Genomic DNA, 20,337 nt, shown 5'->3' on the forward strand with positions numbered 1-20,337 from the left:
GGCACCCATTTTTGCAACAGATCCATGGGGTTTTGCTTCCAAAGTACGGGGTTGTGCACAAACTTTCTACCCCATATCACCCCCAAACTAATGGGCAAGCCGAGATCTGAAATAGAGAAATCAAGAGGATCTTGGAGAAGATTGTGCAACCCAACAGAAAGGATTGGAGTAATAGACTTGAAGATGCTTTATGGGCTCACAGGACTGCTTACAAGGCACCTATAGGGATGTCTCCTTATTGGGTTGTCTTTGGTAAGCCATGCCACCTTCCAGTGGAGATAGAGCATCGAGCCTACTGGGCTATCAAGTCATGCAACTTCTCTCTTGATCAAGCTGGAGAGGAAATGAAGTTGTAGTTGAACAAGTTAGACGAGATCCGTCTGGAGGCATATCATAACTCTATGTTCTACAAGGAGAAGACCAAGAGATTCCATGATAGCTCCATAGCTAGAAAGGAGTTTGTTGTTGGTCAACAAGTTTTACTGTATAACTCCAGACTTGGACTCATGGGGGGTAAGTTGCGATCAAAGTGGATTGGCCCTTTTGTTGTCACTAATGTTTATCCTTATGGTGCAGTTGAAATCAAAAGTCAGTCCACCGATAAGAGCTTCAAAGTGAATGGGCATCGTCTGAAGCCATTCCTCAACAATCCTGCCTTGGTGGATACTATTGTGGAGGAGACTTCCCTACCTGACCCCACTGCTGTTTCACCATGATTCAGGGAGTTTTCTTTCCCTTTCTTTACTTTTATTGCATTTGTCCAGGTCTGTCTGTCTGTTGTTGTTTCCTTTTGTTTGTTTCCTTTTTGTTAATTTGTGTTAGTTAGTGTTATGTTTTTGTTTTTTGTTTGGGACACTCACTTCACTCTTGGAGGATGAGTTGTTGGTTACTTTGTGGACTGATATCCTTGCTTTCTCTTTGCATGTCAAGTTGCTTTTCTGTGTGACCCTGTGTGAGAATTTGAGCCACTCTCTGTTCTTTGACTGTGTGATATATGCCTCTTGAATTCTTGCACAGTGGACTTGGCTTGACTCTTTCTAATGCTTTTCTGATACACATGCATGTTGGGATATGATTTAGGCAATTTTGTTTTGTGAGCCTATAGCTAGATAAGCCTACCTTGAACTGTTTCTGTTGATACCCCTTTTTGAGCTTGCATACCCTTTCATGGTTCTACAGCTCATTACAAGCCCTTAGCCAGAAAAACCATGATTATTCCTACCTTAGGAAATTTTGGAGCTTTGGAATTGTTTTGGGAATGGGTGTTCAACTAAGTGTGGTCGCGCACAACAAGTGTGGTTGTGCGCGCACTTGTTATTGGTTCTTGGAATTGCTCATTTGTACACCAAAGTGGGATTTCAAAATTATTGTTTCTCTGCATGTTCTTTGTAGTGTATAGAAAAACAAAAACAAAAAGAAAACAAAACAAAAAGAAAAGAAAAGAAAACAAAGAAAAGAAATAAAAGGAGTTTGGATTTGAGCATTGTGTGAGAACCGAAGTTGGAAGTGTTGGTGTTTGGGATTACTTTCATGATTGATTGAGACTTATTCCCCATTACTCCTCTATTTCCTTGGTTGCTTAGCTACTTATCCATATGTTCCACAACTTGTCCTCAGCCCCATTACAACCTTGAAAAGTCCTTCTCATCTTGACCCGCATGTGTTTCTGGTTTGGTTGTTGGTTCTAGAGGCTTGCCAAGTCTGTTTGATGTTTGTTTTTCAGGGGTGCTTTGAGAGTAAACAATAGCCTAGAGATTTGAGTGATACAGTGCATATTTTGTGAGGTTATGTTGCTTTCAATTCTCTCTTTGAGCTGAACTAAGTACTTGACATGTTTTGAACTGTTTGGATGATGTTCATGGATACCTTGCAGCTTTGAATCCTTCTCTGTTGTATGTGTTTCCTTGTGTCTTTGTTGAGTCTGTTTGTCGTGTGTCTTTTTGTCTCTCTTGTTATGTTTATGATGTCCTTGCTTTGCTTTACTCTTTAATTTTGCCCAGGAGTGCAAAAGGGTAAGTGTGGTCGATTTTGATGAGTCATTATTTTCTTCCAATCCACTAGCCTTTGTGCACCCATTAGACAGTTGTTCAGTGCTTAATTGTTCGTCTTTAGAGTGTTTTTCAACTGTTGAGCTTTATTGGGCCACTGTTCCGAATTTGGACTAATTTCACATTATTTGGCCTAATTTTTGTTTTTAATTATTTTTAGGCATTTGAGGTGAAGCAATTTTGGAGCTTGGACATCAATATTCAGTTGAAGAGAGTTGCCACATCATTTCCACATCATTTCCATGTCATTTCCACGCCAACAGAGTGAATGGGCCAACATTTGAGGCCCAAAGTGGCATTTTTGTAATTTTGCAGCTCATAATGACAATTTTGTAAATAATGAGTGGTAGGGTAAGGTGACCACGAGTTTTAGGTCTGCATGAAGGCACCAGCCGCTCCTTCATCTTCAACCTCTCTTCAAAACCTCCATTTTCGTTCTCCAAGCTTCCATGGAGGTGCCCCTTGCGGTTTTTCACGTTTTTAGCTCATTTTTACCGTTTTTATGCATATTTGACAGCACCCATTGAGGGTTTTACGTTTTGAATTCGTTTTCTTGCTTGGGCAGTTCATTTTTTGGGTTTTATACACTTGGAACAACACCCATTAATGGGGTTTTCGCATTTATATATGATAGCACCGTTTTGCATTCCATTGAAGCTTTAAAATCTCTCTTTTTGCTCTTAATTTGCGTTTTTCAGATTTCATAAGTTAGGGGTTTTTGATTCTGTTTTTGTGATTCTAGAATTGTGGTGTCTAATTGCTCATTTCCATGTCTAGCTAATTTCGTGTATTGACTCCTTGATGAAAAATGAAATGAAGCTTTGAGGTTGTGCTTGCTTGTGAAATTTGTCATGTCTCTTTGTTCTAATTCGGGAATGCATTGTGATGAATCTGTTTGTGCTTAATTTACAGAGTAATTGCATGTGTTTGGGTTAAGTTATGTTCATGCTTAATTTATGTAACTTGGCTGTCACGAATTTAAGGATATGTGCATTGCTTAATTGCATAATGAAGCTAGATTGTAATTTTCGCTTAGTGGATTATTATCTAGTGGATTGAGAGAAGGCAGAGGTGTTAATTTGGTGACCTATGATAAGCAAAATTGCGTTTGAATCAAGGATGTCAATACGGTTTTAATCACTTTTCGCATTCAATTAATCTGTTGATTAGCATTCTGAATTTGTCTGCCAAACCCCCCCTGTGTTGTATTGTTGTGTTCATCTGGAAATTGAAGCTTTGAATGAAAATATTGGTTGTTGGGAGACGACTTGGTTCACTTTCATATACTGCATTTATTCTGTTTTAATTTGGTGGGGTACGGCCTCTATCACTTTGTCAGGTCAAAAAGAAATACTACAGATCTGCTTATCAAAGGGTTGATGCATCAACAACAAGTATTTGAGTCGTTGAGGAGAATGAGACTATAGCCCATAAATTAGTTGCAACAATGGACACCCATCTCCACATGAATGGTGATCCCATGGAATGGACTTCAATGGGTAACAACGAAGTTGTTGTTGACTAAAGTACACCAAATAATTTGATTAACTTTTATGTCTCATTCCTATGACGAGGTGTACTATAAATTGGGGCAATAGTAAGGTTGAGGTATGTGCATTATTATGCTTATTTTATAAAATACCTCTTAATAAACCCAATGACAATTATTGTAGGGGTGTGAGTCACAAATCACCCTTTGAGAGTTTACCTAGTGAGTGTGATGGTAGGGCCGCCATTGTGAGACATGGGCAAGTCTCTAAGTGACACTCATGAAACAAGATACATGCACAAGGCCGTAACGTGCACCCACTGATTAGAACCTATAATGAACACTGATATTGCATGTATTATTTACTAAAACCCGGTCATAGGAGATGTAGCTCAAGGCTATTAAGTCTCTGCATTTTCTAAGGTGGAAGTTTATAAGCACTAGGTGTAAGGATCAGACCCGGAAGATTCCTTACGCTGAACTACAATATTTTGTTTTAAAAGATAATATATTTTGTTTTATTTTATTTTTTTAAATTATATGGGAGATTGTTAGAAATAATTTAATATAATTTAAAAAATAAATAATTAAAATAAAAAAAACTTATGGTTACTCATGTTTTTATAGACCTTTAATTTATGGGTTAATGTTTTTTATGACTAATAATTATATTCTTATTACAATTTACTCCTTTGTCTCCCTTTTCTACATATAAATACCACCTAGGTGCATGAGGAAAAATACAACAACAGAGACAACAAACACTAGAGTTTTCTAAAAAATGTTCTTCTTTTCTTCTTTATATTATCTTTAAGACAGTGGTGTTCATAAGGTTCAGAGATCCTTCGCTGCACTCGATCGATCTGATGGGTTGTTGTATCTTGGGAGAGAAACACATATGATTTGAAACATATATGATTGGGTATTTGTTTAGCCTTATGCAATAGGAGCGTTTTCTCTCTAAGGATAGCGCTATACATGCCTCAACCCAGGCTATTTCTACTCCTTACCTCATTTATTTTTATCCATTATTTACTATTATGATAATAATTTTATTATTAATAGTATTATATCTCTGATTAATATTCTTTGATTCAGATACATGTTATTATTATTATTGCTCTAATAATTATTATTATTATATTATTTCATATTTTGATTATTACTAGTATTATTTGAGTAATCATTTTCTAACAATGTTTTGTAGAAATCCAACTACTGTAATGGAAAGGAGGAAAAAAATGAAAAACTAAGGCAAGCTAACATCAAAGAGGCATGTGAAAAAAATTTAAAGGCCTCGATTCATCAATATATTGCTTGATTTTAGAACCAAGTAGGCTTGTCATTCAACCTTGTAAAGTTGAAAAGTTTTCAAGATATGATTGATGTCATAAGTGCTTATAGACCTAATTTACCCACTCCTAGTTATCATGAAATCAAAGTTCCACTTCTCGACAAGGAAGTTTAGTACACTAAGAAGTTGTTGCAAGATCATAAATTTTAATGAAGTAAACATGGTTGTTCTATTATGTCAGATACATGGACTGACCGAAAGCAACGATGATTGATTAACATTGGCGTGCTCCCCTACAGGGACAATGTTTATTAAGTCCATTGATGGTTCAAACTTTGTGAAGACAGGAGAAAAACTATTAGAGATGCTTGATTCCCTTGTAGAGGAGATTGGAGAAGAAAATGTTGTTTAAGTTATAGAAAATAATGGGAGCAATTATGTGTTGGCTGGTAAGTTGTTAGAAGAGAAAATACCCTTTCTCTATTCGACTCATTATGTTGTCCATTGTATAGATTTGATGCTTGAAGACATTAGAAAGTTTCCTTTGATAAAGAAGACAATTCAAAGAGAAGTTAGTCTTGTTAGCTTTATCTATAGTCATTCTAGTACCTTGAGTCTATTGAGACAATTTACAAACAAAAGGGAATTAGTAAGACAAGTCATTACAAGGTTTGCTACCTCTTATTTATCATTACAAAGGTTGCATCAAAAGAAGGGAAATTTGAGAAAGATGTTCACTTTTGATGAATGGAGCAATAATAAGCTATCTAAGGAAACGAAGGGAAGGGAGGCTACAAAAATTGTTCTTATGCCTTCATTTTGGAATCAAGTAGTATTTACTCTCAAAGTCATGGCTCCTCTTGTTCATGTGCTTCGTCTAGTTGATGGAGAAAGAAAAGCAACTATAGGTTATATATATGAAACAATGGAGAAAGCCAAGGAAACAATAATGAAGTCATTCAACAACGATGAAAGTAAATACAATGATGTATTTACAATCATTGGTAACAGATGGACATGTCAACTTCATTGCCCCTTGCATGTTATTGGTTACTCTTTTAACCTAGAGTTCTTTTATTCCAACCCAGACATGGAATATGATTTGGAAGTTACAAATGGATTATATGACTGCATCAGGAGGTTGGTGCCAAGTAAATATGTGCAACAAATTTTTTTAACTAAGTTGTCTCTTTATAAGAGTGCAAATGGACTCTTTAGTGATGATTTTGCCAAAGAATCAAGGAATACTACAACCCCAAATGAGACATTTACACACTTTGTAAATTGTGCTAAAATATAATGGTTGCATTCTAAGTTAGTTTCTTTGATTGTGTAGCTCAATGGTGGAAGAATTATGGGCATGCAACTCCCAACTTACAAAAGCTAGCAATCAAGATTTTAAGTTTGACATGTAGTTCATCAGGATGTGAGCGAAATTAGAGGTTTTTGAGCAAGTAATAAGACATGACTCATTTTATTATTATCTTGTAAAGTGTAGATAGAAATTAATTCACATATTACTTATTCATAATGCAGATTCATTCAAAGAAAAGGAATAGGCTAGACCATAAAAGGTTGTATGATTTGGTTTATATAAAGTATAATCAACAACTTGTTCAAAGATATGATATTAGGAATGAAATATATCCAATTATATTGAATGACATTGATGAATTTAATGAGTGATTAGTGAGAGAAGTTGATGATGATAACAATAATGAAGATGAGGGTAATAAGTTGGTTTTTGATGATGATCCCAATCTTAACAGGGCAATTGTTTATTAAGCTTAAGGTATTGAAGAATCATTAGTTTATACAAAGAGAAAAACAACTAATAAAAGAAAGCAACCATTAAGTAGTGATATTGTTATTGAATCTTCCCATGCTTCTAAGAAAGGTTCAAGTGCAACTCCAACTCCAACACAACCCAAGAACGGTAAAGAGAAGACTCAAATTTAAGTTCAAAATGAATTGTGTGATAAGGGGAAGCGGAAGAGGGATATACTCCATTGGATAAGGACATTGAAAACAATTATATTAGAAAAAGAATATGATTAGAGATGGCAAATAAACCTGTCCCCGTGGGTATTGCCCGAACCCGTCCCCGTTTTGACGGGGAATCCCTGCATTGACTGGGTATGGGTATGGGTATGGGGAATCCCCAATTTTTTTGATTGGGTATGGGGATGGGGATGGGGATGGGGATGAATATATCCCCGTCATAATACGCGTCCCCGCCATATCTCCATCCTCTTTTAAATTATTAAAATATTCACAATTAATTAAGTAACCCTATTCTTTCTATTTTTTATTTCTTCTAAATATTTGGTTTGTCATGAAACTCATTCACATCTCCAATATATTTTTTATCTTATCATAACCTTTATGTAATTATGTTAAAATGATGTATGTAAATTAAAAAAAGTTATGTCTAACATTTGAATATTTCTATTATTTTTTAATATTTTTATTTAGTGTATATTTTCCTTTCACATGAAAATGTTTAATACTCTCAATTTAAATATAGGATAAACATTTCATTTACTAGGTAATATAAAAAAAATTCTTTACTTATTATTATTAATTTTTGTTTTATTTGAACTCTTTTATTTCTCTAAAACAATTTTTGTTATTTCTCAACTATTAAGTATATATGTTGATATTTGAAAAGTTTTCTTAGATCTCTAAGATATTTTTCGTCTTATCATACCCTTAATTATATATTTGTTTTTCTTTGTGCAATTCCTTCCAATAGTCTTCAAATTGTTTATAAGACACACATTTGTTAATTTTTTAATATTTTTATTTTTGTGTATTTTCATCATGTAGAATATTATTTCGATAAATTTTATCTAATTATTTTTATTTTCTAACTCACTACAATCATACTTTAATTTTTTTTCGCTATAATTGTATAAATAATTTTTATTTACTACAATATAAAAATTTAATGTAATTGCCATGAATATTCTTTTATCACCATCCAACATATATTGGAGTTTAAAAGATACAAGATCTATGATAAAATTTTATTATGTTTATTATTTATTTTTTGTGTCAATTTTTATCAACCATTGAGTATATATATTGATATTTGAGAAGTTTTCTTAGATCTCTAAGATATTTTTCATCTTATCATACCATTAATTATATATTTGTTTTCCTTTGTGTGATTCCTTCCAATAGTCTCCAAATTGTTTATAAGACACACATTTGTTAATTTTTTAATATTTTTATTTTTTGTTTATTTTCATCATGTAGAATACTATTTCGATAAATTTTATCTAATTATTTTTTATTTTTTAACTCATTACATTCATACTTAATTTTTTCACTATAGTTGTATAAATAATTTTTATTTACTACAATATAAAAATTTAATGTAATTGCCATGAATATTTTTTTACTACCATCCAACATATATTGTGGTTCAAAAGATACAAGATCTATGTTAAAATTTTATTATTATGTTTATTATTTTTTCTTTGCGTCATTTTGATCAAGTGATGTATTATAACTTTTATTAGTGTATAAAAAATAGATTCATTATAATTTAAAAAATTCAAGTAAACAAACATTTAAAATATATTTTAATTTAAATATTTTTTTTCCTTTTATATTTTTTAAAAAATATTCTTAAAATTTATCAACTAGGTTTCATTAATGTTTGCAAATTTAATAAATGTTTTGGTTCTCATCAAATTTTATTTGGTATTATAATCTAAAATGTAAACAATTATAATTTATTTCAAAATATTTGATATCAAAGAAATAACCATACTCCAAATATTGAATATTTACTAATATTATGTTTCCTTTACCGTAATTTTTTATAAAAATTAATTAAAATTAATATTAAAGTAGTAAGAAAACGGGTATGGGTACGAGATTACACTCGTTACCCGGTGGGGATGAGACAAAAATTTGATACCCGTTAGGTTTGAGTATGGGGATGAATTTTTTTTACGGGAATGGGTATAGAATAGTGAAACTCATCCCCACCCTGTTGCCATCTCTAAATATGATGATTATAAAGAAACTTAATACATATATTTTATGATTTGTTGTTATTTTATGTTTCAAACTTTAAATTTGTAGTATTTTAATATAATATTATATCAATTACATTTTTAGACGTAATATCATTACTTTTTCATTAAAAAGTATTTGATGATATTATATATTTTTTACCACAATATTTTCACCATAACACCATAACCCGTTATGATTATCATTATAACTTTAAAACTGTTTGTAGGGTCATCGATATTTTCCATTATCCAGATAGTAATTCTAAATTTGATGCTAGTAGTTTAAATTCTCGTCTTTTGTAAGTTGGACAAAAATCAATGAACTGAGGCTTTTGCTTCCTGTGGTTTCATAAACCATGAAAAAAAAATATAAAAATTATCCTTCTTTGTGATTTTAAACCAAAGGTTATGAATCGAGTAATCTGAGAGTTTTCAGATTACATGAACAAGAAGTTAAAATATTAAGTGATGTGTTTTTATATTATTGTACATTTTAAAATTAGTTTTTTTTTTTTTTTTTTCTGATATGCTGATCTATAATGTAAAGTCCCTACTAGATACCCTTCCAATATGAACAACCGATTTTCGTTGCAGTTCATTGAGTGTGCATATTTTGATAAATATATTTAAATCAATTGAATTTTTAAAAAACAGAATCAAGAAATTGAAAAAAATATATCACTATTCTTTTAAATTAAGATGAACCAAAGAATTCAATAATTCTTTTCTTTTAATATTTTTTCTAATAAAGCTTCACTCTATCCCAAACCAAAACTTATAACTTTTGAAAGTAACACCATATTCCAGCCCATACATTTGTGCCTATTTCAAGCAAGCACTTTATCCAATGAAATAGTTGTCACTCACCAGAAATGGAGTATCATTTTGGAAGCTTTGAGTAGCAAGAAGTGTAATCTCCAAAAATGGTCTACAAGGTCTGAAGATTATGTTCAAAAGTTTCACCTCATGTGATCAATTTCTCCAAAAAATGTGGCTCAATTTCCCACATAAGAGAAAAAGTGGTCAAAATCAGAAGCATTCTCAGGTGGTTGGACTCAGCTTCACAATCTCCTTCAGCAATTGACTTACTGATTTCTTTACTACTTCAGGCACTACCAGCTGGGGGTGAACTGACTCTAAACCATATGAAGTGATAACCTTCATAACTGTCACTAATTCCAAACTATTTGTGTTAACATTCCATACACTTTGATTCATAAACTTGCATGTTTGTTGCAGGGTGCATTTACAGCAAACCTGATGCCAAAAGAAAACATATATAACATAGCTAAACAGATTCATATAAATACAGGGTAAAACTTCAGGTATATATAAACATTTGTACTCATCTTATAACATAAGCATCTGTATAAACATTTGTGAGACCTTACAAAACTAGCTTATAATCTTTCCGTAAGATGTTTTCAGCTTATTTCAACAAGTTCCCTAACATACTTCTGAACAAAACTTAAGGTTTCAATCAAGCAACTTACTGAAACAAACCGTTTGATGCAATTTCTTAACTATTTCTGATGCTGTTCTTTAATCAAAGTTGAAGTTCACTTTGGTGACCTATACTAACCTATAAGCAGACTTTTATTATGATTGTCAACGTGAAACTAAAATTCTGATTCATGAACAATGCCATAAACACCTACATGCTATGCCTTTCATGCATGCCATAAACCTTACAGTGTTTTCTGGGACCTCAAAAAACTTCCGCAGTCTTTTAGCAGGAAAGACAGCACTCTTATTGGTGTCAGAGCAACCAAACGTAGCCACTTGCTTCAAGGCACTTCCTGATAACCATCTGTCAATCCAATTCCATGTTAAATATAAGTCATTTGGGGAAAGCTATGAATTATAAACACCAAGGAAAAAGAATAAAATCAAAATTTACCGTTCTGCCAATTCCTTTTGAAACAAATGTAGGTATTATACAAAATTTTGCAACATTGCAAAAACAATGCAAAACATGTGAAATCAGAAGTTTGATAATTTCCTAAGCAATGCAAGTCAGCTTAATGGACACTAACAAATTCTAAGGATTTTCTTCCATAACGCATCAAATCATCCTATAAATATGAAAAACAAACTCAATCCTCAAATAAGATTGATCAGCATTTTTCCATCACAATATAATATTAGCTAAACATTTGATAGTTAAAAGCATTTTCTGGTAGTAAATGGTTACTTCAGTTCTTGAAATTGTTAGTTGCTTAGCTAATACATTATGGCTGTAGTCTCATGCCTTTTTAATTTTGGACTGATTTGAGAGTGATTTACACTTTCAGAGACTCTATTTTTAATTTTATTTGCAATTTAAGAACTAACAAAGAGACAACACAAAAAAATAAAAAATAAAAATCTGGAACTAAAACCACCGGCACCAAACTAACACATCAAACCATGAATGTTGGAGTTCACATACATCATATGATGAAAATAACGCAAAAATATCCTCCCTCTACTAATTAGAACCAAATCCAAATCATAACAATAAGAAAAACCAGTTTGAAGACAAAACCCGAGTTTGAAAAAACCCCATATATTCAGTCATCATCAGAGAGTGGAACATTATACGATAATAATAATTATGATTAGAAACAAAAGTTGTAATGGCTTCGTTTGATCTTACTTGGCAATTTCCTGGTTATCTCTGGCGAATCTCTGGGCCGCAAACTTGATGTACCCTACGGCGAAGAAACTGGTAAACCAATCAAGATCAAATTTTTTCTTCGACTGTGAGAAATTGGCGTCTTTAAAATACCCCTTCTCGAACAAGTGCTGCGCAAACATCTTCATGTCGGGGGAAAGCTCTTTGACAACCACTGAGTCCTTTGGTTTCGAGGGAGGTTTTTTATTCGTAAACGCAGCGAACAAGCTCGTCCTTTTTGGAATCCCTGGTGTTTTCTCTTTGAGGGTCTTAATGTCTTGCTCCAACTGCTTCAGATTTTTCTTGAGTTCGGTTGCGGTTTCTGATGATTCGGTTTGTTCTTCGTCGGTGTCGGAGGTGGTGGTTTTCTGGGAATGGCCCACTGCTTCAGTGAAGAGGACGTGGAGGGGCTTTATGCTGGGCTGAGCTTGGGCTTGGGCTTGGGCTTGGGATGTAATGAGTCTGTAAGGGGTTTTGAGGAAGAGGACAGGGTTCCGGCGAGAGAAGAGGACTGTGGAGATAGACATGGTGCTAGTCGACTAAGAAAGCCGATATGGAAAGCAAGGGTTTATATCACTATTTTTCAGTTTAATTAGTTTTTCTTTTTTCCTTTTTTTTTTCAAAATTAAGTTGTTCCATCAATTTTTCAAACAATCGAAATCAAATTATAATAAAAAAATAAAAAATCAATTTAACTTTTTTTTATGAAAATAAAGAGTAAAAAAATGTAATTAAACTTATTTTTCTTTCGACTTCATTAAGTTTTAGTTGATTAGTAAATCTGAGTATTATGAATTAATATTGTATTAAAATTTTTATTTTACTTAGGAAGGTTAGTATTTTTAAATTGAGTATCCTTTTTTGATTTTACTATCAATTAAAATATAATCTCGAAATCATATATAGAGAACTTCAAAACAAAAATACAAATAAATCTCTAAAACTAAAATTATCTTTATAAAAATACATTGTTTTATTTTTTTTCAAATTAAATATTAAAATAAAAATCAAATCAATCAACACAAAATAATATATAATTTAATAAATTAACTAAGATTCTACATATCAGTATTTTTTTTCTTATCCAAATTCTTGATATCGTGTTTGATTTTGATAGTAAAAACTCATTTAAAAATATTTAAATTAAGACAAAATTTAGTTATGAGATTTTTTATTGGTCAAGTAAAAATACATAATAAAATGTTACTACTCAATTTTTAAAAAATATTGTGTATATTATGGCATTTTTTATACAACGTTTATTTGAAAAGGTCTTTTTTGCATTATAATACGATGTTTATAAAACCGTCATATCTTACACGCAACATATGACATTTTTAATTGTTATATTATTAAATGTCATAGTATAAGTGAAAATTATGAAATTTATAAATGTCATTTTATAATTTCATAAAATATAATTATTTTTTCTATTATTTAAAATTTGTCCAAACTTATAATTTTATTTTTCATGAGTCGACAGTTCTAAAATTTTCATAGCTTTTTTATTTAATTTTTTCCCTCCTTCCTAAAATTTCTCCCGACATTATCCCAATTCATTTTTCCAACACCCATTCTGTCCTCCCATTAACAGATACCCTAACTTGTGTTCTTATTCACTGTGCTTCTTTTAAACCTTAATATTCACCAATTTCTCCCACCGTACTCACTCCTCGCATATCTTACTGTCGTTGATGCATAACAACTCACTGCCATTGCACCTCACCTTACCAACATCGCCACCATCGCATACCTCATTTCCAATACACATGGACCTTTTTCGACCCTACTTGAAGCTCCACACCAACGCCACATCTGGACCTCATCGTGCGTCACCGCACTTGTACCTCACCAGAATCGACTCTCCTTTGATCCTTTCATACTTCAACACCGTTGAAGCTCGCCAGCAACCCAAATTGGAATCCCTTATCCTAAACCCTTACTCTAGTGAGGCTTAGGCTCACTTTCTACTTGGGATCCACTTTTCACACTCCAATCCTATTAATGTATATAAATTTGGTACCTCTCAAACTCTAGTTTTTCGATTTCTCATTTTTTTCTCAGTTATTTTCTGGCTAAACCCTTTTAATCTTACTTTTATTGTGACCAGTGGCTTTTTCTTGAAATTAGGTTTCCCATATTTTGTTTTGTTCTTTGATTTGTGGATCTCAGTGATCATTCTTCAGTTTCATATTTTGAACTTGCATTTTTGTGACAATCTCTTACCCTTTTCTCTTTTTTATTGATTTGGTGTTTCATTGTTGGGGATGACTAACCTAGGATTTCTTTATTGGGCCAATTGAAGTTCAATTGAAGCCCAATTGAAACCTTAGGTGATAATCTCTCATGACCCATACTTAACCACAAGCTCAAATCCTACAAAGTAAAGCCCAAATTCATGACCCAAATGAAATCCTATTGTATTAGGCCCAAATATAAGGACCAAAGAAATCTAATCTACTTGACCCAACTACAAGGCTCAAAAAATTTAATCTATACATTTTATTACTTATTAGAGTTGGACCTCTTTAGAGATTATCTTGGCCCAATAAGGTTGTTAGAGGCCCAATGGAGCCAAAAACTCTTATAAGCTCTTGATCCAAGCTTTAGGTCTTGAGAAAGATGATGACATATGCCTGACCATGCCATCATCTCCTCCCTCTTAAAAAGGAGTTGTCCTCATATCTACATGATTCTTTATGACAACCACCATTTATTGTAGTTCATGTTGTTACTTCTTCTAGAATCAAAGATCATATTGCAATAAACACTAAACAACAAAGTAAGTGTTATTTACAAACATCTCGAGAAGAGAAATCTCCTCAAGACGATAATTAAACAATATTAGGCTCCTAATTTTCATACACCTTATATCTAATGAATGATAAAGGTCTTTGTAGGTAGGAACATTTTTATTAGTTGCAATGTTTGTCTTATTTTGTTTCAATATAATCTTGAAGGAGCTTTCTTTCTCAACACAAGGTTTAGTGACAACAAAAAAGGTTATTTGTGTAGAGGGTTTATGTCAGACAACTTAACCCTTACTTTTCTTTTTACTGCGAACTTTCTTTCTAAGCTCATGTCTTAGAACAATAAGATGACTTTCTCTCTATTTTTTTTCTTTTCTTTTTCTAAATGGGTTTTTTCTTGGTCCTTTAATACATGTGAAGGAGATAGAGAACTAAGGACAAACTTCTTATGGCAACCAATGTAAGACCTGGAAAAAACAAAAAATTAAAATAAAGAGAAACACATGAAAAAAATTAATGACTTGTTTAAGATTGTGGATTTATTCTAATTTAATTATTTTATTGAATTATGAAATATGGAATAATTATTTGAGAAATTTAGGGTATTGTTTTATTTATTTTAATTGTTAATATTATATTAATTATGGAAGGTGAAAAACGAGTGTTTATAAATATATAATGTGCATATTAATATGAGAAAGCATGTGGTTTAGTGGTTAGGCTATGTGCTAGTGTGTGCAAGTGTATAGGTTTGAACCTGGCAAGCAAATTGGGTACATTGAGATTGAAATATTTTTCTCTCTCCTTTGGTGGTAAAACATGTTTTAATTCTTAAAAGATATCAATTGAAAGGAATTACAGATAAGATTTAAGGCTAAGGTTTTAGGAGAGGAGAGAAAACACTTTAGGTCTTTAAGTGTGAGAAAGGAGAGAAAAGCGACAAGACGAATCGAGAGAAAACAATGAGAGTAGAGGTAGAGGTTGAGAGACTCTTTGGAGAGCTTGCGAAATCAGGTAGGGAAAGCTATATCTTGTTCTTTTTCTCTTTCTTATTTGTTGTTGGTTGGATGGGGCTTTGGAGAGTATGCATGGGTTCATGGAACGTTGATGGGTGTTGCTTCGATCTTTTTGTCTTTCTACCTTTGTTGTTTGTTTGATGAGTGTTGACCATGTCATCCTTTGGTATGGGTTGAGCTGAACAACTCCATTTCTGCTTCTACTTTTTAGAGTCAATGTTTTATTAATATTATTCAGTTATTTTAGTAAATAACAATGATTCAATTCATAACTTATGGACAATGATTGTTAATTTTACACGTGGGAGACACTAATTTTTCTGGTGGATGAGATAATTATGGACGAATGGCATAACTATGGAACTGATGCTAGAATTGACACATAACCCTTTCAGTCACTTTCTTAGTGACTTTATCATAGAGGTTCACTCTCACCTTCTTAGTGGTTTGTTGGGTCAATCTTTCTTGATACTCAACAATGTGTGTGCATGAAGATTGACAAGAGTAGCCACCAAAATATTGGCGAATGCTAACTCCTGATCCAGCAACATACACACGTCTAGGGTGCTTAGTTCGTCCAATTGTAGTAGTAAGAATGTCATGATGACCTTTTGGAGTGAAAGCTCCTTGGGAGCTTTGCTCAACCAAGGAGTCCTGCAATATAACAAAAAAAAGTTAAAGAAAATTTTATCTTATATAAAACTTATATACGACTATTTAAATCTTAAAATTTTTTGAGAGATATCTTGTTCGATGTTAAAAATGTAGGAGCCCGGTGATTGTAGATGGGCTAACTTTCACTTTTCATGATGGATGGTGGTGAGGGAGGCTTTGGAAATTGACTCTCAGAAGGTAAGGGCCTAAATTTTTCCTTTTTTTTCATTATCATCTCTTCAAATTTTTTATACCCATCACGAGACAATAAGTGTGGGCTTTTATTTTGATTACTTATCCCTTAGGCTTTTGTCTTCTTTTCGTGTAACATATAACATTCCTTTTATGAATTAGTTCAACCAATATACAATTATCAATAGAGAAATTGATGATTTGAAATAAATAAACCTACCATCCCTTTGATGCACCAACTAATGCCAAGTCTCTTCATTAGTTGCCTTGTATTTAACACAAGGATTTTCATTCTTTTTAGCTCCAAAGACATACCTAGGTGTTAATTTTATCTTAAATCCATGAAATTTCTCGACGATGGATGATAGTCATTTATTTCTAAGGGTAGCCACATTTGAAATATCAAAAGTCATCTACAACATAGAAAATGCAAATCAATAGTGTTTAAGAAATTGTCAATAAAATCAAACTATAAATTCAATAACATTAAGCTTATTTACTAATAAATGATGTCATACCATGTTTCGATAAATTTTAGACATATGCTCAAAAGATGGAGTAAGGATGCATTTTGCCTCGTTCCAATACTCCTAAATAGCTTTTGAAGATGTCCGCATAAGGACTTGAAGCCATACCAGTGTTGACGTCAATAACGACAGGTGTCCTCTTAGCACTAGCTCGTCTCATTAACAATTGTCTCAACCTCTAGTGGCTCCTCTGGTAGGTCTCCTTATGGGTCCTTCATCCCTTGATGATTATGATGTTCAACCTCATATCTGTTAAAATAAAAAAAACATTAATAACAAATATATAAAATAACATATAAAAGATTATTTAACAAAACACGTAAATTTGTACAATAATTTGAAATTTGTACATAGAGTTATGGATTTGTCATATGTATATTTCCTCATCGTGATTTTCCCAAATTACATGTATATCATCAACCATAGGGTTTTCATAAAAAATTATTGTTGTTTTAAATGGGTGGGTGTCAACAATATTAAGATTATTGAGATTCTCTTCATTCACATCAATTTATTTTTTGCCGTGAAGAGTGATATATCAATGTTCAAATGCAAAATCTTTTATGTAAAAGACTTGAGATGCTTGTTGTGCCATGATAAATGGCTCATCTCGATATCTAACAATCTGAAAATAAACAAGAGTCATTCCTGATTCATCCATTTTGACACCACTATTGTTATGAACCCACTTACATTTGAACGCTGGAATAGTAAACATGGTATAATCAACCTCCCATATCTCTTATATTATACCAAAGCATGTCATTGATCCAAATACAGGATTTTGATCTTTAGATGTGGAAAATTATAGTGACTCAACTTCAAGACTTACCCCACTATTTTGTATTATGCTTTTATCATCCAAAGACTTTGTATAAAATGTGAAACTATTAATTTCGTAACCTATACAACATACACATCAAAATTCAACCCATTTGCTAGCCACATCAAAGTCTCAAAAGATTGAAAATCTTTCAAAACCTTAGATTTGAACCAAGGCACGAATGTTTTGTTATGCTCCATCAACTACCATTTCTCTGATTGACTTGGATTGTTCTCCTTCACAATGGCTTTGTGTACAAATAAGTAAGGGATCACCTTATATGTGTTGTTCAATATGTATATATGTGCTTGCAACAGTTCTTCATGATCTTTACTGACCACATTCATACCTCAGATATCGAACACTTGTTCAACCATGATCTGCGAGGAACACCTATCAAATTTGCTTTTGTCATAATCTGAACAAAACTCGATAATTTCTTCAACAATATTCCTTTCAATCATTGAACCTTTTCAAAATGTTCATATAACGTTCAATGTGATACGATCTTATCCAGGAAAGAGTACGATTGTTTCTGGATTTGAATCCTCAAGAGGCACGACGCGAATAAACCAGAGAACATTGCAAAATAAGACAAAGATGGATGACGTCACAATCTAACAGATTGACAAGTCAAGTGAAGATTCGCCAGAAAGATGTTAATCTTTGATAAGAACCAGATGCCTAAGCCAAGAACAAAGAGAATCCTCTCGTTAATGAAATCAAATTCAGTATATGACTAAAAGTGTCTACATTAGTTTTTGGTACCTCTATTTATAGGCACATAAGTTTAAGAAAACCTGAGAACCCTAAAAGAAGGCCCAAGCCCAAATCATAAAAACATAAACTAATTTATAAAAGAAAGCCCAAAGTCCAAAAACATAGAAACATACTAATTTTTAAAAGAAAACCAAAGTCCAAAAATATAAACTAATTTCTTAATAACTATCCTTCAAAAGTGCTCCAAGCCATGATCTTCATTTCCATTGAATTTCCACTTGTAGTTACTTGTAGCATTAAGAGCCTTGAATAAATTTGATTTTCCAAGCTCTTGCTCCTTGCTTTTGTCATAGGTCCTTTGAATTGTAAGGGTTCATCTTCAAGTTCTTCTTGTATGGAATCTAGGGATAGTCCTCTATCACAATGGAATACATCCATCTTTGGTATACTGGTCCACATAACTTGATTTCTCTTACCAAATGAACAAGTAAATGTATCATGATGTTAAGAAATGATGGAGGGAATAACATCTTCAGCTGACAAAAGATGATAACAATCTTGCCTTGAAGTTCATCTAACTTTACAAGATCAATGACTTTGCTATAAATTGAAGAGAAAAATGAACACAAACGAGTTATAGTTTGTCTAACATTTTTGGGTAAAATTCCACTAATGACCACTAATAACAATTATTGCAATAAGATGTGGCAATTGTGAGACTTTAGGCCAACAAACTTTAAGTCCTACATCGACAATAAACTCTTGGTATTTGAAGAGTATCCTTGAGGTACCTTGACACTCTTAAGGAAAAAGAAAAAAACTTATCTTCTCTTGTTTAGACATAGTGTAATATGCGAGGGGGAGAAAGGGGGGAGGGTGGATGGGAGGTGCCAATAAGTATGCTAACCAACTTCTCTTGGTGCCAAGTCTTCTCAGATTTTCATTTCAACCAAATTCAATCGAGCATTTACTCAATCTTTTGTCTTTCCTTAAATGTTAAGTAGTGTACCAATCAAGCTATCACACACATTCTTCTCTACATGCATCACATCTATGCAATGCTTAACCTCTAACTTTGACCAAGTGCTTGATATAGATGACTTCTTTGATGTTTTCCCAAATAAATGATGTACTTTATTAACGTTTTCATGAATTTGAAGGCCAATCAATAGAATTGGTGCTTCGTTATTCTCTTGATGTCCATTGAATGCTTTCTTTAACCTTCGATAAAGATGATTAGTGTAACATCCTAGTCGAATATTATGAATTTTAATAAAATAAAGTAGGAATTTAAAATCAAAACCTCATTTCCTAAAAACATGAGAAATTTAAAACATTTATTACCTCGATAATAATCTAAAATCCACAATTTATAAAGCTCGATTACAATATCCAAGTCTGGTAATATAAAGGCTTACAAAATTATTCAAAACCATAAATTATAACTAAAATCCATAAAAAACATAAACTCCATGAAAAGCGGTTCCCAGCTAGCCTCTCTCCGATGTTATGCCTCACCAGAACCACCTGCAACATCATCTGCTCCCGTGTAATGCATTACACGATCATCGCCAAACACAAGTGGATGTAGTGAGATAACATATAAATATAAATATATAATTCAAATATATGTACACACACATCAAAGGAACTCTATCCTTTGATTCCATACCACATGGCCTCCACCATGTTATCCATGTTCTACGTCTTTAGGTGAATACCTTAAGATCCCCTTTGTTGCACACCTACAAGCCACAACTTGTAGAACACGTGCATCAAACCTGCTACGGACCACGCTCCGTAACGCCAGGTGGAGTTACCAATATGAACCATAATTCGTAATGTCCAAAGACCACCAAACTCGCCAACCAACGTCGAAGAGGACAATCTATCTAGACTCATTCGTACAAGCCACAACTTAAGGAATGCTACATGTTTACCCTTTATCCCGAGCCATAACTCAAAGGATACTATTCCGAGCCACAACTTAAGGAACACTCCAGCAAGTCGATCTTTAAGGTATCACTAAAAGCCTTGTAGACCATGCATGTCCAAAGCATACAAATTATTGCCCCTGCCTTATCGCCTGACATTATTCTAGAGCCACGAGGCGAAATTCACTTTCAGACCGCCTAGC

General features: G+C 32.8%; 1 protein-coding gene across 2 annotated transcripts; it reads right to left on the bottom strand.

Moving 5' to 3' along the window:
• Positions 1-9,526: 9,526 nt before the first annotated feature.
• LOC114183724 lies at positions 9,527-12,063 on the bottom strand. 2 transcript variants are annotated; one of them, XM_028070842.1, is made up of 3 exons: positions 11,501-12,063; positions 10,555-10,672; positions 9,527-10,119 (listed from the first exon to the last, which is right to left on the bottom strand). In XM_028070842.1, exons 1-3 carry the CDS (start codon positions 12,043-12,045, stop codon positions 9,904-9,906), a joined length of 879 nt encoding a protein of 292 aa, XP_027926643.1. In that variant the 5' UTR covers positions 12,046-12,063; the 3' UTR covers positions 9,527-9,903. The 2 variants fall into 2 exon arrangements, with proteins under 2 accessions (XP_027926643.1, XP_027926644.1); XM_028070843.1 differs by having other exon boundaries at positions 9,884-10,119; positions 10,521-10,672.
• Between the last annotated feature and the right edge of the window lie 8,274 nt (positions 12,064-20,337).

The sequence above is a fragment of the Vigna unguiculata genome, chromosome 5 (genome assembly GCF_004118075.2).
Source record: "Vigna unguiculata cultivar IT97K-499-35 chromosome 5, ASM411807v1, whole genome shotgun sequence".
Taxonomy (NCBI): Eukaryota; Viridiplantae; Streptophyta; class Magnoliopsida; order Fabales; family Fabaceae; genus Vigna; species Vigna unguiculata.

Bases quoted from the DNA above. Each gene is read 5' to 3' on its own strand.
- LOC114183724 (XM_028070842.1), bottom strand. From the start codon at position 12,045: ATGTCTATCTCCACAGTCCTCTTCTCTCGCCGGAACCCTGTCCTCTTC. The intron at 10,673-11,500 runs GTAAGATCAAAC...TTGGATTGACAG, and splicing joins GATAACCAGGAAATTGCCAA to ATGGTTATCAGGAAGTGCCT. The intron at 10,120-10,554 runs GTAAGGTTTATG...TTTTGGCATCAG, and splicing joins TTGAGGTCCCAGAAAACACT to GTTTGCTGTAAATGCACCCT.